Here is a 25,853-nt window from a genome sequence, read left to right as displayed (position 1 = left end):
CCAGAGCAGTAAACAAACTCACCTGCTAAAAGCAGACTCTCAGGTTGAATTTTTACAGTCTAACTATCTTATTTATAAGAGCTATACTTAAAAGGGCTCAAAATGATTAAAAGGATGAAAAAACATATATATCAGGTAAATATTAACCAAAACAAAGCTGATGTAGCTATATTAATGCCAGACCAAAAAAATATTTAGGCCAAAAAATATTAGTAGGGATAAGGATGGTATTAAACTATACTGAAAATCACAATTCACTAGAAATATATAACAATTCTAATAGTTTAGTTTCAAATTAATTAATGTAAAAATTACCTAAGGTAGAAGAAATTGACATCTAATCAGTTTGGGATTTTGACACATCTCTCTCAATTGATAGATCTAGCAGACCAAAAACTAGTAAAAATGTGTACAGTTGGAATGACACAATTGCTAACTAGATTTAGTAGCTAACTAGATTTAGTTAACAAATAGAACCTTGCACCCAGTAATTAAAGGATACACATTCTTTTCAAGAACACCTAAAATAAGACTGTCTGTATGCTGCAAAGTGCATTGCGACAGATTCCAAATAATTTATATACAGACCATATTGTTTGGAAACTAAAAAGAAACAGATTTATAAGTAACTCATGGATCAAAGAAGTCACAATGGAAATTAGAAGTACTTACTGAATGAAAATACTATCAAAATTTGTAGTATGCAGCTAAAGAGGACTACAAATAACACATAATCTATTTAAATGCATATAATAGAAAAGAAAAACCAGTAGAAAATTAAGTAAGCTTATAGCTGTGAAAAGTTCGAAAACAGTAGAGTAAACCAAGAAAGTAGAAAGAAAGAAGTTATAAAGGCAAGAGCAGAAATGAACGAACAAACAGTAAAACCAAAACCTTGATCTTTGAAAAGACTTATGAAATAGACAAATCTTTGTCAAGATAGGTATTTCAGGTTTTGTTTTAATGAAAACATTATCATTGCAGATATAATAAAGCCTGAAAATAAATAAGTAGTTACCTTTCCTAAACAATTGGAAAACTTAGATGGAATGGATAGTATCCTAGAAGAATTATTCAAATTAACCTAAGAAAAAAAGAGAAAAACTGAATAGAACTTTAACCATTAAAAAATGAATCATAGGGCTTCCCTGGTGGTGCAGTGGTTGAGAGTCCGCCTGCCGATGCAGGGGACACGGGTTCGTGCCCCGGTCCGGGAAGATCCCACGTGCCGCGGAGCGGCTGGGCCCGTGAGCCATGGCTGCTGAGCCTGCACGTCCGGAGCCTGTGCTCCGCAACGGGAGAGGCCACAACAGTGAGAGGCCCGCGTACCGCAAAAAAAAAAAAAAAAGAATCATAATTAGAAAGAAACAAACACTGGACCCAAATGGTTTCTCAGAGGGATTTTACCGAACTTTTTAAACAAATTATTCCAGAGAATAAAAAAAGAGGCTCCTTAGCTCATTTGGTAATCTTGATAACACTTGTTACCTTGGTAACAAACTGACAGGCCAGGAAAAGGAAGGAGTGTTATAGGCCATTGGCAGTAACAAACAACAGGTACAAAAATAGTAACAAACTAAATTTTGCACCGTATAAAAACAGTAACATTGTGTACAAGCAGGACTTATGCAAGGAATGGCAGGTGTTAACTTCAGAGATCTGCTAATTCAGTTAATTTTAGGAAAAATCTGTTCATCATCATCATCAAAAGAGAAGACTTATGGGATCATTTCCAGTAGAGGCAAGAAAGAACATTTGATAAACTTTAATGTCTGTTCGTGATAAAACTTTGAGCAGGCAAAATCATAAAAGATGAGATGTTTCTCTGATAAAGTCTGTCGAAACTCAATAGCACACATCATATTTAATGGCACATTAGAATCATTAAAGTTGAGGAACAGGAGATGGATGCCTGTTACCGTCACTTCTATTCAAAATTGTTTGGAAGTCCTGGCCAGCATAATTCAACAAGGAAAAGAAGTTAAATTTTAAGGATAGAAAGGCATAAAACTCGTCATTTGCAGGTGATATAATTGTTAACACAGAAAATGTAAGGAAACCCAGGAATTGTTTTAACTAATAAGACATTTCAGCAAGATCATTAGATACAAAGCTGATACATAAAAATCTGTAGCTTTATCTTATACTAGAAACAATTAGGATTTTGTTGTTGTTGTTGTTGATTTTTGGCTGCGTTGGGTCTTTGTTGCTGTGTGCAGACTTTCTTTAGTTGCAGTGAGCGAGGGCTACTCTTCATTGCGGTGTGTGGGCTTCTCATTGCAATGGCTTCTCTTGTTGCAGAACATGGGCTCTAGGCGTGCGGTCTTCAGTAGTTGTGGCGTGTGGGCTCAGTAGTTGTGGCTCTTGGACTCTAGAGCACAGGCTCAGTAGTTGTGGCACATGGGCTTAGTTGCTCCGTGGCATGTGGGATCTTCCCGGACCAGGGCTCAAACCCATGTCCCCTGCATTGGCAGGCAGATCCTTAACGACTGTGCCACCAGGGAAGGCCGGCATGCAGGATCTTAATTCCCCAACCAGGTATTGGACCTGCGCCTCCTGCAGTGAAAGGCGGATTCTTAACCACTGGACCACCAGGGAAGTCCTGCAAAAAGTTTTTTCATGTAACTTGAAAGTCTAATCCTAAAATTCATATGAAGAACAAGTATAAGAAAAACAAAAACAATTTTGAAGATTAACAAGAGGAAGCTTGTCTTAGTATGTAACAAGACACACAAGAAAGTCTTATTAAGGCAAGACCATACAGCAGTAGCGCTAATAGGTACCCTAGAAACAGATCCAAATACGTATGGGAGCTTGGTCTGTCACAGAGGTAGCGTTATACATTATTAAGGAGAACGGAGTGCTTATTCAATAAATGATATTGGGGGAAATGTTTTTTCATATTTCAAGAAGTAAGTAGCTATCTCACACTGAGTATGAAAACAAATTCCAAATACAGATCTAAATTGAAAAAGAAAACAACTGTTTAGAAAAAAACACAGGAGGCTATCTTTATGATGCTGAGGTAGAAAGAGCTTCTTAAGGCATGCATAAAAAACGATCACAAAGGGAAAGACAGATACATTCAATTAATTAAAATGTAAATTTTCTGTAGTCTGAAACAAGAATGGCAGAACGTTGGTATTTATTGAATCTGAGTTATAAGAACCATGGATATTCATTACTTTTGTAATTTTTATAATAAAAAGTAAAAAACACACGCACTTTTATAGTACAGAAGTCACCATAAAGAGACAAGTCATAATTCGAAGAAGATATTTGGAATGTACGAAAGTTAGGAATGGTCCATAAGCATGTGTATATTTTTCTGTTGCTATGTAGCAAGTAATCCGAGAACGTAGCAGCTTAAGTAACACAGGTGTTTTTGTTTTTTGTTTTGGCTGCGCCGGGTCTTTGTTGCTGCGTACGGGCTTTTTCTAGTTGTGTCGAGCGAGGGCTACCCTTCGTGGCAGTGTGCAGGCTTCTCATTGTGGTGGCTTCTCTTGTTGCGGCATGCAGGCCCCAGAATGCATGGGTTTTAGTAGTGTTTGCAGCACGCGGGCTCAGTAGTTGCAGCTCGCGGGCTCTAGGGCTCAGGCTCAGTAGTTGTGGCGCACGGGCTTAGTTGCCCTGCAGCATGTGTGATCTTCCTGGACCAGGAATCGAACCTGTGTCCCCTGCATTGGCAGGTGGATTCTTAACCACTGCACCACCAGGGAAGTCCCACAGGTGTGTTATTATCTTGCACTTTCTGTGGCCTGTGGTTCTGGAATCTGGGGACAGCTTATCAAGGTCCCCTGGCTCAAGGTCTCCCACAGACTACAGTCAGGTGTCATCAGGACGGTGGTCTCATCTGAAGGCTTCCCCAGCAACTGGGGAAGGAGGTGCTTCACTCTGGTAGCTGGTGGCAGGATTCACTAGTGGAGCCGTCCTCATTTCCTTGCTCCATGGACCTATCCAGAGGGCAGGTCACAGCCTGGCAGCTGACTTCAGAGCAAGCACTGGATAAGAGCCAGAGTGCCAGCAGTTCAGAGGTCACTGTGTTTTATAATCTAATCTCAGAATGACATCCTGTCACTTTTGTTGTAATCTGTTCATTTGAGGCAGGTCACTGGGTCCAGCCCACACTCAGGAGGGAGTCATACAGGGGCATGAACAGCTGGAGGTGGGGGTCATCAGGGCCATTTTAGAAGACTGACTGCCCCAGGGTCAACCCCACTGTCAGTTAGGTAAATGAAAAATGAAGTATTTAGGTACCACATCACACCAAAAAATGAGTATGGTGACACCAACTATTAGCACATGTGGGGAAGTAGGAGCTTATCTGTATTTCTGGTGGGAGTGTGAACACAAGCTCTTCAGGCAGCATGTGGAAGGATGGTTGTTGACGAACCCAGTTTCTAGTTCTGAAAGAGTAGAAATTAACCATTCTTCATTTTAGAATGTCATGGATAGGTAAGCTGATTTATTTGCATAATGGAATATCCTACAGTTAGAATGAATGGACAATGTCCACATGCATCAATAGGGATCAATTTCAAAAATACGTTATTGAGTAAAACAAGTTGCAGTAGGTTGTGTACCATGTGTCTCTGTTCATATAAACCTGCAGCTTAAAGTAATGGTATATGGGTTTATAGGTACGGAGTAAAAATTCAAAATGTGTGGGGAGTGGTAGGCACTGTGCTTGGGGGCTGGGAGGGAGAAACAGGGGGCGTTTACCTATTCTTTGCAGTATTTTATTTCTTATGAAGAGGAGAGAGTTCTGAAGCAAGCACAGAAAAATGTAAACATTCACTTCATAATGGTGATGCCTGAGTGACATTTTCTGTCTGACCTTTTCACTCTTAAAAGTTTAAAAATAGATTAGTCTGTAAATGAATACGTTTGCATACAAGTATTTTACCTTATTCAGAGGTGCACTTACGGTGATTTCTAGAGAGAGCTGTTCTAAGGCTCCTTTGGATCTTTGCAGGTGGGCGTGGCACAAGCTTCAGAAGGTGCCCAGAGCCTTGGCGCCCCCGACATGGAGGACTTCGGCCTTGTGAAGCCGCTGCACTCAGCAGTGCCCGTTGCTACCAAGAGGAGGCGTAGCCACTGGGAGAGCCAGGAGGAGTCGCAGGACCTGGAGCTGACGGTGCCCTGGCAGGAGATCTTGGGGCAGCCTCCGGGGCTTGGATCCACCCAGGCAAGAATCCTCAGGGGGAGGAAGCAGGGACGCTGGTCAGGCCTGACCTGTGACGAGCCGTCTCCCTGCAGGGTCTGGGCCCTGAACTGGGCCTTGACCCCTGAGCAAATTGGCAAGATGTACCCAGTTCTTACAGAGCACTTGGGGACTGTGGAAGGGTGTTTCTGTTTCACTCGTGCTCAACTGTATTTCCCGTCTCCTCCTCTTGCCCTATCCCAGGAAGAGTGGCTGGTCTGGCTCCAGTTCCACAAGAAGAAGTGGCAGCTACAGGCTCGACAGCGCCTCGCTCACAAGAAGAGGCGGCGTCTGGCGGGGCCAGAAGGTGCACCGAGGCCTGGGACCGTCCGAGAGGGGCCCTCCAGAGGGCTGGGGGGCTTCTTGCGAAGAACTGCTCGCAGCATTCTGGACCTCCCGTGGCAGATCGTGCAAGTGCGGACAGCTAGCAGTGGGAGGGCGGGACACCCCTGAGGGCGGGAGCATGGCTTATGGGAACGAAGGGGTATCTGGACGGCTCACGATCCTGGGGACCTGGTCTGGAATGGAGCAGGAAGGGCAGGGCTTTACCTTTGTGCCTCTGTGACAGGGCCTGGTGCTGGAGGCCACCTGGGAGATGGCCTGTCCACAGGTATTGAGTGCCTTCTGTGACACGGTGAGACACGCACTGTTGTGCGACCTGTGTTTCCTTTCAGATCAGCGAGACCGGCCAGGCTGGCTTGTTCAGGCTGTGGGCTGTCGTCAGCAGTGACCTGTATTGCATCAAGCTGAACATCCCCCGGGTATTCTACGTGAACCAGCGGGTGGCCAAAGCGGAAGAGGGCCCTTCCTATCGGAAGGTACGGGGGGCAGCTGGCGTTGCTGATCACTGAGGTCAGCTGTCTGCTCAGCCTCTGAGGTTGTCTCCACTGTGGAGGAGGCCACGCAAAGACCTAGTGAGCTTTGTGACCTTGAGCGAGGTGTTCTGGAGCCTCCATCTCCTGAGAACCTTCTTGGGATGCTGTAAAAATTAATTGAAATGGTGCGTGAAGCGCCAAGTGAATGCTCAATGATGGAAGCTGTGGGTGTCATTGTCCTTGCTGCGCCGTCCTCTTGCATCTGACGTCCATGTAGCAGGGAAAGGACTGGGTGGACATTAGTCAGAGGCTGCAGGCTCTGTCTCCATAGGCTCTTTTGATGTTAACGGCTTCATTGGGGTCTAATTCACATGCCATACAGTTCACTCATCTAAAGTGTACGATTCGTTGGCTTTTAGTGTATTCACAGAGTTATGCAGCCATCTCCACTGTCAATCTTAGAACGTTTTCATTACTCCCAAAGAAACCCCGGGCCCCTTAGCAGTCTCTCCCCTCTCCCAGCCCTCAGTAAGCACTGGTCCACATTCTACCTCTAGATTAGCCTCTTGTGGACATTTCACATACGTGGGGTCCTACAGCAGGCGTCCTCCTCTCAGCTGTGGTGTCTTCAGAGGCCGAGCTCCCAGTCAGCTCCACCCAGAGCTCGTTCACTGAGCAAATGAGCACGTTTCTTGGTTGGGTGCTAGGAACCGATTAACAGGTTGATATCTAGTTGAGGAGATGAGATTCGAGTATTGGTAACTGGCAACTAGACAGAGGAGCCTTCTGGAGAAGGTGAAACTCGATTCTGACCAGAATATTCAGCAAAATATGGATCTAGAGAGAGGACAGGGTGGGTGTTGGGCAGCAGAGGACAGATGATCTGGAATTCTGTAGCTTTCTTGGATGTGATGTGATGTAAGTTTGTAGGAGGACATCCTTCCTTGTAGGATATTTTCCCCTTTGGGCACCCCTCTCCTGCTCCCTCCTCGCCAGGATTCCCACACTCCTTTCCTAGTCTTCTGTCCAGGAAAACATGGCTTCTCTCGCGGTTTTTGCTTCCTGCACCCTTAAGGTTAAACCCAGGAGAGAAAAGAGGAATATAAAGCGGGAACACCTGCCCCTCACAGTCTGGGAGCTTGTCTGCTTTTTAGAAGCCTCGGGCAGCTTCTTGAAGTTATGCCCAGACCTTTTCATTTTACTCATTGGGAGAGATGGGCTGTAGGGGTTTACTCCATGGTTGTGGGCACCAGAGGTTCTAGGCCTGTTTAAACGATGCATGGCTGTAAGAGTGTGCGCACATGTGTTTGCCTGTGCATTGTAGCACACATTACGACTTAGCTCAGTTGTGGGGTGAGATCATCGCCATATTGTGTCACCAGGTGAATCGGGTCCTTCCTCGCTCCAACGTGGTCTACAATCTCTATGAGTACTCGGTGCCAGAGGACATGTACCAAGAGCACATCAACGAGATCAACACTGAGCTGGCGGCGCCGGACATCGAGGGCGTGTACGAGACTCAGGTAACTGTTTTCCCAGCTGAACTGTGCAAGGATCTATCCGGATGGAATAGAGGGAAACAAACCCCACAGAGGCATGGACAGGCTAGCAGCATTGGCTGTGGACTTCATGGACACAGTGAATTTCAGCAGCATGTCTGCCGAAGATGGCCACGGGCCTGTGCTCTCCCCCGTCAGCCCTCACACCACTCTGTCTGCCCCCCTTCCAGGTTCCGTTATTGTTTCGGGCCCTGGTGCAGCTGGGCTGTGTGTGTGTGGTCAATAAACAGTTGGTGAGGCATCACTCAGGCTGGGAAGCAGAAACCTTCGCTCTTGAGCACCTGGAGATGCGCTCTCTGGCCCAGTTCAGCTACCTGGAACCAGGTATGGCATGTGCCAGCCGCCCTTGCTTGACCCACCTCCTGCTTATCTCAGGGTGACAGGCCATGTCCTCCTGCAGGGAGCATCCGCCACATCTACCTGTATCACCACGCGCAGGGCCACAAAGCTCTCTTCGGCATCTTCGTGCCCGCACAGCGCAAGGCGTCTGTGTTTGTGTTGGATACCGTGAGTTCTGGGCTAGGCTGTGGGCGAGCCTCGCTGGGGGAGGAGCATATCCCTGGGCACGGAACTCTCGCACCCCTGACCCCACTGCTGCCTGGTTTCCAAAAGCCTTCGCCCAGCAATTAGAAGTGGATCCGCAGAGGTAGCCCGGCCACCCATGTCCACTCCGGGCTGCCCACTTCCTTCCCTGTGGGGAGAGGCGCCGACCCAGCCCTTGTTTGTCTAGGTGCGAAGCAACCAGATGCCCAGCCTCAGTGCCCTGTACTCAGCCGAGCACAGCCTTCTGCTGGAGAAAGTGGGCCCTGAGCTCCTGCCCCCCAGCAAACACACTTTTGAAGTTCGGGCTGAAACAGACTTGAAGGTCATCTGCAGAGCCATCCAGCGCTTCCTGCTGGCCTACAAAGTGCGTGCCGTCGGGGTCCCACACTGCGGGAGCCCCCTCCCTCCTTCCCTCCTTCCCTCCCTCCCCCGGGCCAGGTCCACCTAGCTGTCTCCTTCCCTGCGCCCAGGAGGAGCGCCGTGGGCCCACACTCATCGCTGTTCAGTCCAACTGGGAGCTGAAGAGGCTGGCTGGCGAAGTGCCCGTCTTGGAGGAGTTCCCGCTAGTGCCTGTCCGTGTGGCTGATAAGGTCAACTACGGGGTCCTGGATTGGCAGCGCCACGGAGCCCGGCGCATGATCCGGCACTACCTCAACCTGGACACTTGTCTGTCACAGGCCTTCGAGATGAGCAGGTGAGCCGAGTGGAGGGGTGTCTCTGCCCATCTTGGTCGTGGCTGGCCTCACGGGTCTCTGGTGGCAAGTCGGCCTTCCCCGCTTCCCTGGTCGTTGTCCCCTCTGGGGCTGGCTGACCCCGTGCCCCTGCAGGTACTTCCACATCCCCGTTGGGAATCTGCCAGAGGACATCTCTACGTTTGGCTCCGACCTCTTCTTTGCCCGCCATCTCCAGCGCCACAACCACCTGCTCTGGCTGTCTTCCACATCACGGCCTGACCTGGGCGGGAAGGAGGCTGATGACAACCGCCTTGTCGTGGAGTTCGATGACCGAGCCCCTGTGGAGGTCAACAGTTCAGGCTGTTACTCCACAGGTGGGTGGGTGAGGCGCTTGGGGGCCTGGGCTGCTGCCTCTGCCGCTTGTTGCCGTTCTGTGCTGCTGGGAACGCTCAGCCCTGTTGGGCCGAGAGCCTGGGAGCCGAGCCTGCAGGGCTCTGCGGGTGTGTGCTCTGCAGTTGGCCGCCCCCAACAGCAGCCTCAGGGATTTTTCTGAGATAGTGCTTGCTGGGGTCAGGCTCCGCACCCAGGAGGGGTCAGTGCATAAGCGGTGGTGTCTGTGTGCAGTGTGCGTGGAGCTGGACATTCAGAACCTGGCTGTCAACACCATCCTGCAATCTCACCACGTCAATGACATGGAGGGGGCCAACAGCATGGGCATCAGCTTCGATGTGATCCAGCAGGCCTCCCTGGAGGACATGATCACGGGCAATCAGGCTGCCAGCGCTCCCACCAGCTACGACGAGACGGCCCTCTGCTCCAGCACCTTCAGGTACCCAGGGGCTTGCGACCCTGAGAACATCACCTGACCTTTTCTTCTTCTTGTGCCCTCTCCTCTCCAAAGGCCGAACAACAGTTTGGGTTCTAGAAGGAGCAGTAGAAATCCTTTTATCTTCTGTCCTTGTTTCGGAAACTAAGAGCTAAGACAGTGTCAGTGGGGTTTCCCTCCGCCTTGCCAGAAACCAGCATAGGGCCAGGCTCCTTCCTCTGCTCATGGGTCTTTTGCTGCCCTCCAGGTATGGGTTGACAGTTCCTGTGGCCAGAGGCGTGCCTGCAGGAAATCGCCAGTTTACTTGGGGTGCGGGTGTGTATCGAGTCTCTGCTGTGGGATGCACAGCAGGACATGCACAGTGGGTTAAGCCACACAGAAGGGGGTGCGAATTGCAGCGGTGACACGGGCAGGGAGCACGTGTGCTCTCCACAGCCCACCGGGTGATATGACTGTGGCCCGTTGTAAAGATGAGGAAACTGAGGCCCCGTGCTTGTGGTCGTGCTGCAGTTGAGGGGAAGGGTTGGTGCTCAGGAGCAAGTCTTGGGATTCAAGAATGGTTTTCTCCAACCGCCACTCCTGTTGCATTCTCACAGAAGGCGGGCGGAGCTGGAAGGAGCAGGCTGCAGGCCAGGGGGCTGGTGGAGAAGAGGCTCAGGGCCCGAAGGCACGGTGTGGTCAGGGCCGAGGGCTGCTGGGCAGGGAAGCGGCCGCTGTGTCCCGAGAGGTGCTGGCAGCAGAGCTGCCACGGGGCGGGGATGGCTGCGAGCCACCTGGGGCGACACAACCAGGGCAGTCGTGGTGAAGCAGATCGTTAGGCCCATGACTGGCCCAAGGGAGGAGGGCCCTGCAGGTCTCTGTGGTCAGTCTTCTCCTGGTTCTCCCAGCAGGTGAGGTGCCTTCTTGTGGGGCACCCCCGTCTTCTCAGCTGTGTCCTGGCACCAGCCGTAGGGAAAACTTGGAAGGTTGTGTTGAGTGTGGTGGTGTTGAGGGGTGCAGATGAGTCACAGAGGGCCGAGGAATGGATCTGAACAGTGAGAAGGGAGGGGGCAAAGGTGACAGCAAAACAGGGAAGAGCTGGTGCCAGCAACAGAGGGGGCGCCCTCTGAACCCCTCCTGCAGGATCCTGAAGAGCATGGTGGTGGGCTGGGTGAAGGAGATCACGCAGTACCGCAACATCTACGCCGACAACCAGGTGGTGCACTTCTACCGCTGGCTCCGGTCCCCGTCCTCGCTGCTTCACGACCCCACCCTGCACCGCACGCTGCACAGCATGATGAAGAAGCTCTTCTTGCAGTGAGTGCTGCCCGTGGCCTTCTCCGGGCTATGCTGATCCCTCAGTCCCCAAGCCAGAAAGATGGCAGTCAGCACCTCTGGGAGTCAAGAGCCCACTTGAACCATAGCGATCAGATGGGTCCCAGGAAGAGCTTAGCTGCCATCGCAGCTTCCAGAGACACGCTGTGCGATGCATAGTCTTTGTTGCTTTTTCATAAGTCATTGTACACTGTGCTTACTGTTCTGCACCTCGCTTGCCTTCGTTAACAGTAGATCTTAGAGAGCTGTGTGTGGATGTACCACGCTAATGGACATTTAGGCTGCTTCCACAACTTTTGCTGTCACAGTGACCAACGTGGAGTGGCCTTGTACGTGATGAGGTCGTGCAAACATGTCTGTAGAATAGTCTTCAGGAAGTGACGTTGTTGCAGATCTGATCGATATTATCAGATAAATCTAGATGGGTGAACACCAATTTGATCAGTATTATCAGGGAGATAATACTGTAAAGGTATGTATTCTTTACCTCCCTGTAAAGGTCGTACAGTTCATTGTGCTATTAGATATGATTGGGAATGTATGTCCCCACTCCAGGCCACGCCGCCATGCGGGGTATTATTGCCAACCAGATGGGATAAAATGCTCTCTTGGTATACCCTTAATATGCAGTCCTTATTATGAATGAAATTGGACTTCCTTTTCATATCCTTTGCCCATTTTTCTGTAGATTTGGGTTTTTTTTTCCCTCATTAATTTGTATGAGTTCTTTCTAGATAAAAATTAGCCATTTTTCTGTGATGTGAGTTGCACACTTTTTCCTCAGTCTTTGTCTTTGGTTTTGTTTACGGTAGGGTTTTGCAATGCAGACCTCTTTGTTCTTTGTTGCTTCTGGGTTCTAAGTATGTTTTCTGCTTCAGGACGATCAGCTTTTTTCTCACAGTGTCTTCTGGTCTTCTCTGGTGTCTTGACCGTTGATTCTGAACTTGGTCTGCAGGCTCATTGCTGAGTTCAAGCGCCTGGGGTCATCAGTCGTGTATGCCAACTTCAACCGCATCATCCTGTGCACCAAGAAGCGGCGGGTGGAGGACGCCCTTGCCTACGTGGAGTACATCACCAACAGGTGTCAGCATTCCTGTACCCTTCATTCATCTGTGTCTTATCTGATCCATTCACCTGCTGCTGACAGCCTTAACGTGTCTCGTAGCATGGCTCTGTTGGTAACGAATGCTTTCTGCCTTTGGGTATCTGAAAAAGCCTTTATTTCACCTTTGTTTTTGAAGGATATTTTTGCTGGGCATAGAATTGCAGATGGATCTTTTTTGAAAGTCTTTTTTTTCCTCTTTGTTTCTTTTTGGATAATTTCTGTTGTTATGTCTTTAAATTCACTGATCTTCTGCAGTGTTTAATCAGCCATTAATCCCATCTAGTATATTTTTCATTTCACACTGACAGTTTTCATCTCTAGAAGCTTGGTTTGGGTTTTATACATCTCTAGAGTCTACTTAACATGGTCAGTCTTCCCTCTGGTTTAACACATGCAATACTGTTCTAATAACAGGTTTTTTGTTTTTGTTTTAATTAATTTATTATTATTTTTGGCTGCGTTGGGTCTTCCTTGCTGCATGCGTGCTTTCTCTAGTTGCGGCGAGCGGGGGCTACTCGTCGTTGCGGTGCGTGGGCTTCTCATCGCGTTGGCTTTTCTTGTTGTGGAGCACAGGCTCTAGGCACGCGGGCTTCTGTAGTTGTGGCCCGCGGGTTCTGGAGCGCAGGCTTAGTAGTTGTGGCGCACGGGCTTCGTTGCTCCACGGCATGTGGGAACTTCCCGGACCAGGGCGTGAACCCTTGTCCCCTAAATTGGCAGGCGGATTCTTAACCACTGCACCACCAGGGAAGCCCCTAATAACAGGGATTTTTTTTGTTTGTTCGGGTTTTTTTTTTTTTTTTTTTTTGCGGTACGCGGGCCTCTCACTGTTGTGGCCTCTCCCATTGCGGAGCACAGGCTCTGGACGCGCAGGCTCAGCGGCCATGGCTCACGGGCCCAGCCGCTCCGTGGCATGTGGGATCTTCCCGGACCAGGGCACGAACCCGTGTCCCCTGCATCGGCAGGCAGACTCTCAACCACTGCGCCACCAGGGAAGCCCCCTAATAACGGTTTTAATTCCTGTTCTGCTCGTTATTACGTCTCTGTCAGCTCTGATTTGTCTTCAGTTGATAGATTCTTCTCCTTATTATGTGTTGTGTTTTCTCTGCTTCTTTGCACACCTGGTGATACAGGATGGGATGCCAGACATTAAGAATCTTGGCTTGTCCGTTGGGTAATTTGCATTCCTGTAAATATTCTTGAGCTTTATGTTATGTTACTTGGAAACAGTTTGATCCTTTGGGGCATTTTTTGAGATGTATAGGCAGAGCCAGAGCAGTGTTTAGTCTAGGGCTCATTATTCCCACTGTTGAAGCAAGACTTTGTGAGCACAGCTGCACGTGCCTCTGAGTTACGGGGTTCTGAGAGCGGCGGGAAGCAAGCACCCCAGGCCTGGTGTGGTTTTCTCACACTTGCACGTGATCCATGCTCTGCTGAGTGTGGGGTTTGCTCTGTGCCGCTCTCGCCTCTCAGCCCTGCGGCGCTGGCCCCTCGTGGCTGGACGCAGATGCCTCCCTAGTATCATGTTTCCCGTGTCCCCTAGAAACTTTGAGGGATGGTAAAATGTGCGTCTACTTTATATCCCTCTTTAGATAAGTAGAGGGTTAAACAGATAATAAAAGAAGTGGGGAAAGTGGGAAAAAGGGAAAACTGTTGATTTCATTTAAGCAATTTCTGTTTTGCTTGTTTTAGCATCCATTCTAAAGAGATCTTCCATTCTTTGACAATTTCTTTCTCTCGATGCTGGGAATTTCTTCTCTGGATGGATCCCTCTAACTATGGTGGAATCAAAGGAAATGTTCCATCTAGTATTCACTGTGGACAGGTAAGAGGTAACCAGTCTTAGAGAGCAGAGGTTGGAATCTGAAGCAACTTTAGGGGTCCACATTGGTCCCTTCAGTGCACACTTGAGGGTCGCAGGCCGAGTGCCAGGCACACGGTTCTAGGCCCCGGTCATGTAGTCCTTGCTTTCACGGAGTCTGTGAGGGCAAAGATCACGAACAAGCAAACAAGTAGATGTATACGCCAGTGTCAGCAATGATGAGGGCTCGGAGTAAACAAAAAGCAGGGTAGAGATAGAGAGTGAGCCACGGGGGAGGGGCCGATTTGGATGGGGAGGTCGAGGAGTCCTCTGAGGGGGGGACGGAACTGCAGTGTTAGGCTGCCGTGAGTTACAGGACAAGCAGAGACAGTGGTCACAGGTATGGGCAGAGAGCTGGCCGGGGCCAGGCCACTTGGGCCTGAGGGCTGTGATGGACACTTGGCTTTCAGGGATGGGGAGATTCTGAGTGGGGGAGTGTCAGGGCCTGACTTCCACTTGGATCCTGAGTGGACAGCACCGCAGGAGGTCAAGGTCTGAGTGGAGCCCGGTTAGTGTCGGCCCCGATATGTGGGGGCCGATATGTGGGGGGAGGATATGTGGGGCAGGGTGGAGTCAGGGGCAGGGTGGAGTCAGGGAGAAGGACTCTGGTGGGCATTGCAGGTGGAGTGGATGGGCCAGCAGAATGAATGTGGGGTGACGCCCGGGGGCACAGGGGCGATGTCTGGGCGAGTAGGTTGTAGGTGGGCCTGTGCTTGGGTGTGTGAACCCCGATGGACGGGGCAGGAGAGCGAGTATGGGGAGAAGGGAGCTGTGCTTGGCTGCGGCGTGTGGTGTTTGCCGAGCCTGACGTTTGCTTGACGTGCACAAGGTGGAGATGCAGAGGTCAGGTGGTGGCAGGGGCGTCAGGGGAGGGGCTGGGGGTGGGAACTTGGGGTCATCCCAGATGCTGAGCCTGGCAGCTGGGGCTGGTGAGAACACCTGGGGGTGAGCGTGGGTTGAGAGGCCTGAGTGCCCCCAGGGCAGGTCCCCATGGAGGAAGCTGCCAGTGGGTAGGGGAACTGGGGGGATGGGGCCTCAGGCATCAAAGGGAGAGCGGCCCCAGAAGGAAGGAGCCGTGCTGCTGAGAGCAGATAGGAAACAGAGGCTGCCCTTGGTGCTGGGGTTGGGAGGGCCACTGAGACCACGATGGGAGAGAAGGAAGTGCAGGCCATGTAGACGAATCAAGGGAAGGCAGTGGTGGCTGCTGCTCTGAAGGATGGCGGCCGTCAGAGTTCAGATGTTGAACATTCTTGCCTTCCTGGGAGGTGGGAGTTGAATAATGTTAAAGTGAATCCTCTGAAAGAGCAAACGAGAGTAGCAGTCAGCTGTGTACTGAGTGCTTCGTGCACCAGGCACGTTCCATAAATGACCTTATTCTTAAAGCCGTCCCGCAGGAATCTCACCTGGGCTTGGGGGGCGAACAGGGCACCCGTTGGGCGGTGCTGCTGTGCGCAGACGTGACTGGGGTTGTCTCTGTGTCCCAGCAAGACTCCCCCGAAGAGGGCAGAGCGGAGGGGGAGGAGCCTGAGGAGGAACCTGAGGAGGGAGAGGAGGAGGGAGGTGCACAGGAGCCGGATGTCGAGGACCTGCTGGAAAACAGCTGGAACATCCTGCAGTTCCTGCCGCAGGCAGCCTCCTGCCAGAGCTACTTCCTCATGATCGTCTCAGGTGAGTCGTCCACACTCTCCATAGCGCCTGAGCCACGCACTGGGAATAACGTGGCCCTGGTGGGAGCACGCCCAGAGTCGGGGGCCCCTGAGGGGCGCCCTGGCTGCACAGCACTGTGAGAGGCAGGGAGGAGACCCTCGGCCCTCGCAGAAGCTCACCGTGAGGAAGGCTGCCCTTCCCGGGGCGTCACAAAGGCTTCGTGGCCCTGCCCCCGAGGTTTGTGCGCGTGCACGTATAGTGATCAAGGTAAACCCCAAGTAGAAAAGTTTAGACACTTCCTGAATCGACTGCCCCACTGGCTGGTCCTTGAGGCTCAACTTACGGTGTAAGAAACGCCTATATTTCATCTGGGTCTAAAGGTTTAGTGTTAGTAACACAACATTTTAAATCAACTATACTCCAACAAAATTTTTTAAAACGAAGGAAAAGTTTTAGTGTTACAAATCAAATTATTTAGCTTGATGTGTAAACGAAGTGTGTAGATTAAACACCTGTTATAATTCAGAGCTAATCATTAGAACAGTTGATGAAGAGCATCATAAATTAAATCATAAATTGTCAGCAGACACATAGACGTAGATATAGGTGCACCCACGTACATAGCGACAGAGGTAGTTCCATTGTGGTTATTTTTTTTTTTTTTTTTTTTTGCGGTACGCGGGCCTCTCACTGTTGTGGCCTCTCCCGTTGCGGAGCACAGGCTCCGGATGCGCAGGCTCAGCGGCCATGGCTCATGGGCCCAGCCGCTCCGCGGCATGTGGGATCTTCCCAGACCGGGGCACGAACCCATGTCCCCTGCATCGGCAGGCGGACTCTCAACCACTGCGCCACCATTATATTTTATATTTATATTTTGTCGACTTGTCTTTGAGCCCTTTGCTTTCTTAAGTTCTCTTCTGGAATGTGTGGGCCTGGTGGAGACTTTGGAGAAGTGTGCTGTGCCTGGGGGTCGAGGCGAGCCCTCTGTCTTGCCGTCCAGTGTGAAGGTTGACACGTGTTGCCTGAGCTTGGGCGTCAGCGAGTGCCCTGCGTGTCTCCATTTCTCTGATTGACTTTGGCTCATCTTAGTGCAGCAAATAGAATCATCGCTACTAATGACATTTCAGCCAGTCTGGCCGGCAGTGTGACTAGCCACAGGGTGCCCCCGGATTCTGGGATGTTGGTGGCAATGGCAAATCTCGGGGCCTGTGGCCTGAGCCTGCCCTCTCTCTGCAGCGTACATCGTGGCCGTGTACCACAGCATGAAGGAGGAGCTGAGGCGCAGCGCCCCGGGCAGCACCCCTGTGAGGAGGAGGGGGGCCAGCCAGCTCTCCCAGGAGGCCCAGGGAGAGTCCGGAGCCCTTCCAGGTGAGCGCCCTTGCCACGGGGGGCCACCACTGTGTGCTCCTCAGGGGTCCTTCCCTTGGTGTCGCGATCGCCGTGCAAAATAGGGAGCAGGCATCGTGTTGCTTCTCTTCCCAGGAATGATCACCTTCTCACAAGATTATGTGGCGAACGAACTCACTCAGAACTTCTTCACCATCACACAGAAGATTCAGAAGAAAGTCACAGGCTCTCGGAACTCGACTGAGCTCTCAGAAATGTTTCCTGTCCTCCCCGGTTCTCACCTCCTCCTCAATAACCCCGCTCTGGAGTTCATCAAATATGTGTGCAAGGTGAGGACACTCCCATTGACGTGTGTGCAGGTCACTCCTTTCTTCCAGAAACACCCACTGCGCCCACTCCATGCAGCCGCTGTGGGAAAGACCTCTGTTCTCACTCCGCTGAGGGGGCACAAGTCAGTGAGGGACAGGTGAGCTCAGAGAGCACAGGTGCTGAGAGGTGGGCTCAGGGGTGGGGCAGGTGAGGAAGGCCCTCTGATGGGGCCTGGGCCTGAGAATGAGACCACTGTGGCTAAGAGGGTCTGGCCATGGGCAGAGGGGATGCAGAGACCCTGGAGAGGGATGACCTGGTGGTGCTGGTGAAAGGTGAGTAGTGGAACGGCAGGTGCTCATGGATCACGTGGGGCTGGTGGGCCAGACTAGGAACTGGACAGGGCTCCCAAAACGTCTGGGCTGCTGTGAAACCTAAGAGGAGAGCTTGCTCGGATGCTAAATGCCTTTCTGGGAAAGGCAGGCTGCATCAAACGATGGCATAATATTACCAGATGAGGACCCAGCCGGCGTTATCCCTTACGGAGCATTTTCCTGTCCGTTAAATTACCTCCCAGCAAATCACAGTTTCACAGTGATCAATTGGCTTCTGATTGTGGTGAAGAAATGGTTTAGTGTACCATTTTAATTCCTTGGTAGACTTCAGAATTTTTAAGTTTTATTTTTATTAAAGTATAATTTACAGGGACTTCCCTGGTGGTCCAGTGGCTAAGACTCTGCCCTCCCAGTGCAGGGGGCCCGGATTCAGTACCTGGTCAGGGAACTAGATCCCACGTGCCACAACTGAAGAGCCCACATGCAGCAACGATGATCCCGCGTGCCGCAACTAAGAGCTGGCGCAGCCAAGTAAAGAAATAAATACATGTTTAAAAGAATAAGTATAATTTACATACAGGAAAATTCACCATTTTAGTGTGCATTCCGTGAGGTACCCAATCACGCCTTCAGGATACAGAACCAGAGTCCCCACCCCTGGCACGCTCTGATCTGTCTGTCCCTGTGTTCATTTACTTTTTGAAAGTTGCATGCAGTAAAAGTCACTCTCCGTGCAGTGCAGTCGTTCGAGTTTTCACACATGGATAGGGCTGGCCAGCAGCAGCCAGGTAGGTACACAGCGGTCACCACCCCAGAGACTCCCCCACGCTTCCCCTCGGGCTCAGCTCCTCGCGCCTGCAGCCCTGGAACCGCCGATCTGTTATCTGTCCCTGCGTTGTGATCGCTTCCAGAATGTCACACGAGTGGAATGGTTGGTCATGTAGCCTTTTAGGTCTGACTTCCTTCAGTCAGCAGAATGCACCTGGGGCTCCTCCATGTCATTGCTTGTCTCAGTGCTTCGTTCCTTTCCATTGCTGAGTCTTTTTCTCCCTTGTTGTGTGGGAGAACCGCAGTTCCCCGGTTGAAGGACATTCAGGTTGTTTTCACGTTTTTGGTGACTGTTAGTAAAGCTGCTGTAAACATTCTCATAGAGAAGGTTTTGGGTGAACATAAGTTTCATTCTTGATAGAAACCTAGCAGGGGACTGGCTGGGTCATGTCGTGCTTGTTTCTAAAGTGGCCCCGTTTTGCCACTTTTCAGGCCTCTCATCAGCGGTGTATGGCTACAGTCCAGCTGCTCCACAACGCGCTAGAACTTGGTGGTGTGGATTTTCAAGATTTTATCTGTCCAGATAGGTGTGTAGTGGTATATCATTGTGGTTTTAACTTGCATTTCCCTAATGCTAATGATGTGGAGATTTTATGCATGTGCTTGTTTGCTCTCCATGTGTTTTTGGTGAAATGTCCAGAGCTTTTGCCCATTATGAAAAATTGTTTCTTTTTAAAATAATTTTTATTGGAGTATAGTTGATTTACAATGCTGTGTTAGTTTCAGGTGTACAGCAAAGTGAATCAGGGTTGTTTTTCTTATTGTTGAGTTTTGAGAGTTCTTCATATATTCTGTATATAAGTCCTTTATCAGATCTGTGACTTCCAAATACTTCCTCCCAGAATTTGGCTTGCCTTTTCAAAATTCCATTTTTCAGTGAGCAGAGGGTCTTAACTTTTATCTAATTTGTCACTTTTTAAGGGTTGAGCTTTTGGTGTCATATCTGAGAAATCTTTGCTTTAACCAAGGTCACAAAGTTTTTCTCTTATGTTTTCTTCTAGATTCTAGAAGTTTTATAGTTTTAGGTTTTATATTTAGTCTGTGATTCATTTTGAGTTAACTTTTGTGCAATGTGCATGTTATAAATTGAGGTTCATATTCTGCATAAACATATCCAATTATTCCAGCATTATTTGTTGAAAAAATCAGCCTTACTCCATTTAAATATGTTTGTGCTTTTTTCAAAACTTAACTGGCCATATATATGTGTGTGGGTCTGTTTCTGGGTCTCCATCAATCTGAATATCTGTCTGTTCTCCAATACCACACTGTCTAAATTTCTGTAACTTTATCAATATGTCTTGAAACCAGGTAGTGTGAATGCTTTAACTTTATTCTTGTTTTTCAAAATTATTTTGACTATTTTAGTTCCTTTGCCTTTCCTTATAAATTTCGAATCAGCATATCAATTTCTACCAAAAAAAAAATCCTCTTGGATTGTTGATTGGAGTTGTTTGGAGTCTTGGATTAATTTAGGGAGAATCGATATCTTAATGTTCAGGCTTCCAATCCATGAACCACTATATCTTTCCATTTATTTAAGTTGTCTTTGACTTCTTTCATCAGTGTTTTTGGAGCTTTCAGCATAAAAATAGTGCACATATTTGCACCTCAGGTTTTTATGGTTTGGGTGCTATTGTAACGGCACTGATTTTTTTTTTTTTTTAAATTTCGCTGCGCTGGGTCTTAGTTGCAGCACGCTGGATCTTCATTGCTGCGTGCGGGATCTTTAGTTGCAGCATGCGGGATCTAGTTCCCTGACCAGGGATCGAACCTGCGCCCCCTGCATCAGAGGAATGGAGTCTTAACCACTGCACCACCAGGGAAGTCCTATCCTGAGAGTTTTAATCATGAATGGATGTTGAATTTTGTTAAGGGCATTTTCTGTGTCAATTGAGATGATTGTATTGGTTTTTATTCATTAGTCTCGATATGGTGAATTACACTGATTTTCAAATGTTGATCCAGCCTTGCATTCCTGGGGTAAATCCCACTTAGTCGTGATACCAGTGGGTTCAATTTGCCAGTATTTTGTTGAGGATATTTGAGTCTGTGTGTGTGACAGTTTTTTTTTTACTGTAGTTGTACTGTCTTTGTCTGGTGTTGGTATCAGGGTGATACTGGCCTCACAAGATGAGTTAGGAGTGTTCTCCCTCTTGTGTTTTCTGGAAGATACTGTGTAGAATCAGCATTACTTCTTCCTTAATGTTTTGGTGAATTCACTTTCATTTTTTTCTGTCTCTTAATTACATCCAGTGTTCTCCCTATGTAAAAGACATGTATAATGTATATATTTTAAATAATACTACCCAGTAGGCTGTCGATCCTCATTATAAATGTGCTTGCAAATCCACCCACTTTGTTTCAGATCGACCATAAACGCTCCTCCTAAAGAAGTCTTCTAGGTGGCGTTTGGTTCTGTGCTCTTGGCATTGTGCTAGGACAGGAGTTGTAGGGCTGGGAGAGGCCAGTGAAACATGCCAGTGCTGTCTTCTCTTGTTTACAGATGGGGGGTTAACGAGTCTCCTGTGGCTCTGCAGGAGCGACTTCCAGTGCCAGCACTGCGGGCACTGACACACACGTGTGCTGCAGAGGCGTTTCTCGGCTGGCCTGGGAGCCCCCCCACCGTGGAAGGTTGAAGTCAACCCCTTTGCAGTGAGACTGTAGAGCTCTGGTAGACTTAGGACTGCCTGTCATTGAGGAAGAAGGAGCCAGTAAGGAGAACACGTAGAGCACACTTCGGTGTGTCCCAGAGTTCCCCGGAGCTGACAGAGACCACAAGGCCTGGGGGCAGGGCCTCCACTCCACTCTTATGGCCCCGAGTCGGGGAATCACTGATGTACAGAAGGCAGGAAGAGTTGAGATGATGCTGAGAAACAGTAGCTTAGAGAGTTGGCTGTGGGGTTTTCTGGTCCAAACAGCAGCAGGGAGGCCCCGGGAGCTGTCCCTGATGTGGGCTCTGTTCTCTGCAGGTCCTGTCTCTGGACACGAACATCACAAACCAGGTGAACAAGCTAAACCGAGACCTGCTTCGCCTGGTAGATGTCGGCGAGTTCTCGGAGGAGGCCCAGTTCCGAGACCCCTGCCGCTCCTACGTGCTCCCTGAGGTCATCTGCCGCAGCTGTAACTTCTGCCGGGACCTGGACCTGTGCAAAGAGCCCTCCTTCTCTCAGGTGGGCCAGCTCCGTCAGGCCCCTTGCTGGTAAAGCCAGAATATCCAGGCATCAGTGGATCAGGGGGTCCTGCAGTACTCCCTATCAGGTGACCCCAGTCTCCACCTTTACTGGGCTACACCTCCTGGGCCCCCAGCTAGCTTTGATGTGAATTAGAAACAAACACCCTTTTCAGGCCACTCAGCTGCCACATGCCAGAGCCTTGTCCTGGTAAACACGTAAGTGATGACAGTGGTGATGTGAGTGTGCCCTGGAGCTGTGAGCAAGCAGTACCACAGTTCTCACCACGAGCTTTTCTCTTTCCATCCCTTCTCAATACTGGGGCTGAGGAAGGTGACCTGGTCCCTTTCCTTCTCTGCCTAGGATGGGTCTGTGCTGCCTCAGTGGCTCTGCTCCAACTGTCAGGTAGCCTACGACTCGTCAGTCATTGAGATGGCCCTGGTGGAAGCCCTGCAGAAGAAACTGATGGCCTTCACCCTGCAGGACCTGGTGAGCAGCGGGGCCTGGTGCTGGGGCTTTTCTGCACCCAGCCCGACCGCCCCTCCAGTTGGTGGAGGGTTTGTTGATAAGCAGTTCACACCCACGGGAAACTAGAGGTGTACACAGGTCTCAACATCGTTACCTGGTCCTCCAAGGTAACCACCTCTTGGGTCAGGCCTTGTCCATGAGCCCAGGTGACTCATTCATTCCTACAGCATCTGTTAGGCACCTACAGGGGCCAAGTGCTGGCTTCATGGACCTTTTTTATTCTAGTGGAGGGAGATACACAGTAAACAGGACAACTAAGTGATGGTAAGAGTAAAGAGAACCAACAGGCAGTGTGTGAGCAAGAGGGAAGCTTTCAGCATTAGTTGGAGGAGTGGTCTCACCAAGAGGGAACATCTCAGCAAAGACCCGAGGAAGGTGTTGCGGTCCAGACAGGGAACAGCTGGTGCCTGGTGTGATGGATGGGGGAGCCCCAGACTCAGAGTCAAGGGTAGGGTGTCCACCGGGAGGGTGTTGGGAAGCAGTTGGGATGTTTGGATAAAGCCCATTATCGAGTCTCAGATTTTATTCAGAATTGAGGTGAAGGCCATGGGGGAGGGAAGCCTGTCAGGTGCCAAGCGACTGGCCAGCCCTGGCCTGGGCCAGGGAGGCTCCTGACTGGGGCTGCTTCTCATTGCAGATCTGCCTGAAGTGCCGGGGTGTGAAGGAGACCAACATGGCCACATACTGTAGCTGTGCCGGGGCCTTCTCCCTCACCATCCACACCAAGGTGGGGCCTCCCGTGGACAGCCAGCCCTGCTGCCCCTCGGCCATTGGCCCTTTCTGGGTCTCGGCCTTGCATCTCTGTGCCTCCTCTGGGACTAGTTCTCACTGTGACTGGTCATTCCTGTAGGTCTTCATGGAGCAGATCAGAACCTTCCAGAACATTGCCCAGCACTATGGCATGTCGTACCTCATGGAGACCCTGGAGTGGCTGCTGCAGCAGAACCCCCAGCTGGGACATTAGCAAGCTGGGCAGCGTCCCCATTCTCTTCTCTGACTACCCACATCCAAGACGGGCACCCAGGAAGACGACCCTCAGGGAGCAGGTCATGCAGCCCAGAAGAAGCGTGAACCAGCCAGAGCAGGAAGTGGCTCCACCTCCAGGTTCCCGGGGCCCAGCCTCGGCCAGGGCAGCCCTCTCTAGGCCCAGCCTCGGTCGGGGCAGCCCTCTCTAGGCCCGAGAAGCGTCTCCAGCGAGGGGTCCCAGGGCTGCCTTCTCGCTGGATGAACACCCCTCTGCTGCTGCACGGCCCTCCCTGCCCACTCCTCTGCTGCCCTGAGGTGCCCTTGGAGGTCTTCTGTTTGAGCCGAGCCCCTGAGGGTGGCTGGAAGCCAGACGCAGGGCGAGGGGCACCTGAGTGGGAGTCTGCAGCCCCAGCTCTCCAGTTCCTTGCTTCCGGGAGAGGTGGCTGTCCTACAGTCCACGCCAGCGGCATGCGGGCCGCATCCTGGGGACCCTGGCTGAACCTGTGGAGACCTGGGCGTCTCTCACACACTGAGTTCTGGGGCTTGGGCCCCTCTGTCTGTGGAGATTCCCAGTCAGAGCAGCCTTTGCCGGAGTGTCCGTATCATGGCGTAGTCACCTCGTCGGCAGCAGCGAGACTGGGCGGGGGGCGGGAAGGCTGAGGAAGGGGAGGATCTCAGGCTGGGGCTCAGCCGCAGCGGGGCGTGGCACCTCTCCCTCTGAATCTGCCTGTGCTGTGAGGGGGCCACTGCAGCAGGAGGCCTGAGGGCCCCGGGGAGGGAGGAGGCGCGCCATTATCGCGGACTTCGACATCATATGTTAGCACCTGGATTCTAGAGAAGTATTTCTTCACATGCCAGACTAGGTTCTTTCCTTCAGGTCTAAGAAGTGGTTGGGAGAGGATGGAGAAAAGGGCAACAGCAGTTTTATCGGGATTGAGGCAGTTCTGTTCTTGCTTCTCAGCCTCAGGGATCAGTACAAGACCTGTGACCCCAAGGCAGAGAGGGTCCTTGGGCTGTACCCCCTTTAAAATGCGACACTCACCACCAGCTTGTTCAGGGCCCTGAACAGAGGGGAACAGAGATGTGCCCCTTGCTGCACAGAGATGTGGGCCGTGCTGTTTTCTCCTCCCGGGTGGGGCTGAAAGAGGAGAATGGGCCAGGCTGGGGGACCCTTTGCTGAGCATGAGTTCTCGCTCCGTTCTGCCAGCAGCAGCCCCAGAACATAAGATCAACTCTGTGCACCTCATTTCTAACTAAATGCAACTGGAAGCAAAAGAAAACCAGCCAAATTGGTGAGAACACAGACATGTTAAAAGTGAATCACAGGGGCTTCCCAGGTGGCGCAGTGGTTGAGAGTCCACCTGCCGATGCAGGGGACGCGGGTTCGTGCCCCGGTCCGGGAAGATCCCACATGCCGCGGAGCGGCTGGGCCCGTGAGCCATGGCCGCTGAGCCTGCCTGTCCGGAGCCTGTGCTCCGCAACGGGAGAGGCCACAACAGTGAGAGGCTCGCGTACCGCAAAAAAAAAAAAAAAAAAAAAAGTGAATCGTAAATTCAGAAACCCCAAACGGGTGGGCAGTGGGGGCCCCACTGTTGGCTGTGGAGCCTGGTTTAAATTTGTTCTCGTTATCTCAATTTACACTTTGGATTTTCGTTTTAATTTTACACTTTGACATTTCCTACAATTTTCACTGTGTGTATGTTTGTGCACTGCGCCTGGGTTTCTGGAAGGAAGGAAAGAAGACTAAGTAACTGACGTCTGTCTCTCTGGGTTTGTTGGCCCCTGGGTACTGCCCACCAGGCGCATCCAGGCCCAGTGACTGCAAGAAACCTGACTCGGCTTGGAAGGGGATGGAGCCCGTCAGCCCCCAGATGGAGATCAGATCAAATTAGGGCCGAGTTGGGGAGGAGGAGGGCTAACGGCGCTTCCTGGAAGCAGAGCCGGAGACGTCCCAGGGGAGCACGGAGGAACGAGGAGGTGGGGCTGCGTGTCTCGCCCACCCCCCCACCCCACTGTGCTCCCTGCAGCGGGGCCGGGGGTGCCAGCGGAGGCCAGCTTAGGGGCTGGGGGCATCTGGGGCGGTGGAGGTCCTAGGGTCACTCTCATGCTTGGGGATGGGAAACCTGAGCCCCTGGCCCTGGTTCTTGAGCTGCAGCCCAGCTCCAACTGGAAAAGCTGGTTTCTCTAAAACTAGAGCTGGATGTCACAGGCATTTGAGTGACCCAGGGAGCTGACGAGCATAGGAGAATCTGCAGGGGGGCTGGGTGGGGGCTTCTCAAGGGTTTGTGGCTCCAGTGAGTGGTGCTGGTCTCCTTGGCAGGTGGGGAGGCCAGCTCTGACTTTGGGAGTGACGGGGTCACAGGTGAAAGGATCTGTGGGAGGGACTATGCCTCCTCAGGTCTGTGCACCATCATACCCGTTGCTGGGGAAACCACCGTCCAATCAGGTCGTGGTGTCTTCAGAGCAGGGCCTGGCCAGGCAGAGCTGCTAAGTGGAATGACCACTGTAGCATCCAAGGCCGTAACCAGATTACCGGTAGGCCTGATCCAGCTAGTGCCGGCTTCCCACACTCCTCCAACCTCATTCTGCCCTGTCCACCCCTGTTCCCCAGCACCGAATTCCTTCCTCCACCCCAATCCCCATTTGAAATAATAATAGAGCCGCAGGGCCTGGGCGGGCATTTTGGTGTGAGCCTAAGCTTTCGTTTTCCTTGGGTACAACTCTCATCGCCTCCCTCCTGGCTTTCTTCCTCCTTGAGAGGTTTGGGGTCTAGGAGGAGCCTTTTCCTGTATTTTGAGGTTTGGGGCCCGGGATGAGCCCTGCAGG

The 25,853-nt window shown here is 50.9% G+C and overlaps 1 protein-coding gene across 3 annotated transcripts in view; it reads left to right on the top strand.

Moving 5' to 3' along the window:
• Positions 1-24,782, top strand: part of POLE (DNA polymerase epsilon, catalytic subunit) — a 56,398-nt gene extending 31,616 nt beyond the window's left edge. For all 3 annotated transcript variants that reach the window (XM_067701283.1, XM_067701281.1, XM_067701284.1), the window contains 20 exons: positions 4,976-5,188; positions 5,408-5,617; positions 5,878-6,021; positions 7,401-7,541; positions 7,748-7,901; positions 7,978-8,084; positions 8,308-8,484; positions 8,591-8,814; positions 8,948-9,168; positions 9,419-9,623; positions 10,743-10,916; positions 11,890-12,015; positions 13,729-13,861; positions 15,382-15,565; positions 16,781-16,912; positions 17,027-17,220; positions 21,333-21,533; positions 21,897-22,022; positions 22,699-22,788; positions 22,912-24,782. In XM_067701283.1, the coding sequence (XP_067557384.1) occupies positions 4,976-5,188; positions 5,408-5,617; positions 5,878-6,021; positions 7,401-7,541; positions 7,748-7,901; positions 7,978-8,084; positions 8,308-8,484; positions 8,591-8,814; positions 8,948-9,168; positions 9,419-9,623; positions 10,743-10,916; positions 11,890-12,015; positions 13,729-13,861; positions 15,382-15,565; positions 16,781-16,912; positions 17,027-17,220; positions 21,333-21,533; positions 21,897-22,022; positions 22,699-22,788; positions 22,912-23,025 (3,270 nt within the window). In that variant the 3' untranslated portion in view covers positions 23,026-24,782. The remainder of the gene's footprint in view (positions 1-4,975; positions 5,189-5,407; positions 5,618-5,877; positions 6,022-7,400; positions 7,542-7,747; positions 7,902-7,977; positions 8,085-8,307; positions 8,485-8,590; positions 8,815-8,947; positions 9,169-9,418; positions 9,624-10,742; positions 10,917-11,889; positions 12,016-13,728; positions 13,862-15,381; positions 15,566-16,780; positions 16,913-17,026; positions 17,221-21,332; positions 21,534-21,896; positions 22,023-22,698; positions 22,789-22,911) is intronic.
• The last annotated feature ends 1,071 nt before the right edge of the window (positions 24,783-25,853 follow it).

Source organism: Pseudorca crassidens, chromosome 12 (assembly GCF_039906515.1).
Source record: "Pseudorca crassidens isolate mPseCra1 chromosome 12, mPseCra1.hap1, whole genome shotgun sequence".
Lineage (NCBI taxonomy): Eukaryota > Metazoa > Chordata > Mammalia > Artiodactyla > Delphinidae > Pseudorca > Pseudorca crassidens.
Note: the sequence above shows the minus strand (reverse complement) of the source record. Positions and strands in the feature narration are given on the sequence as shown.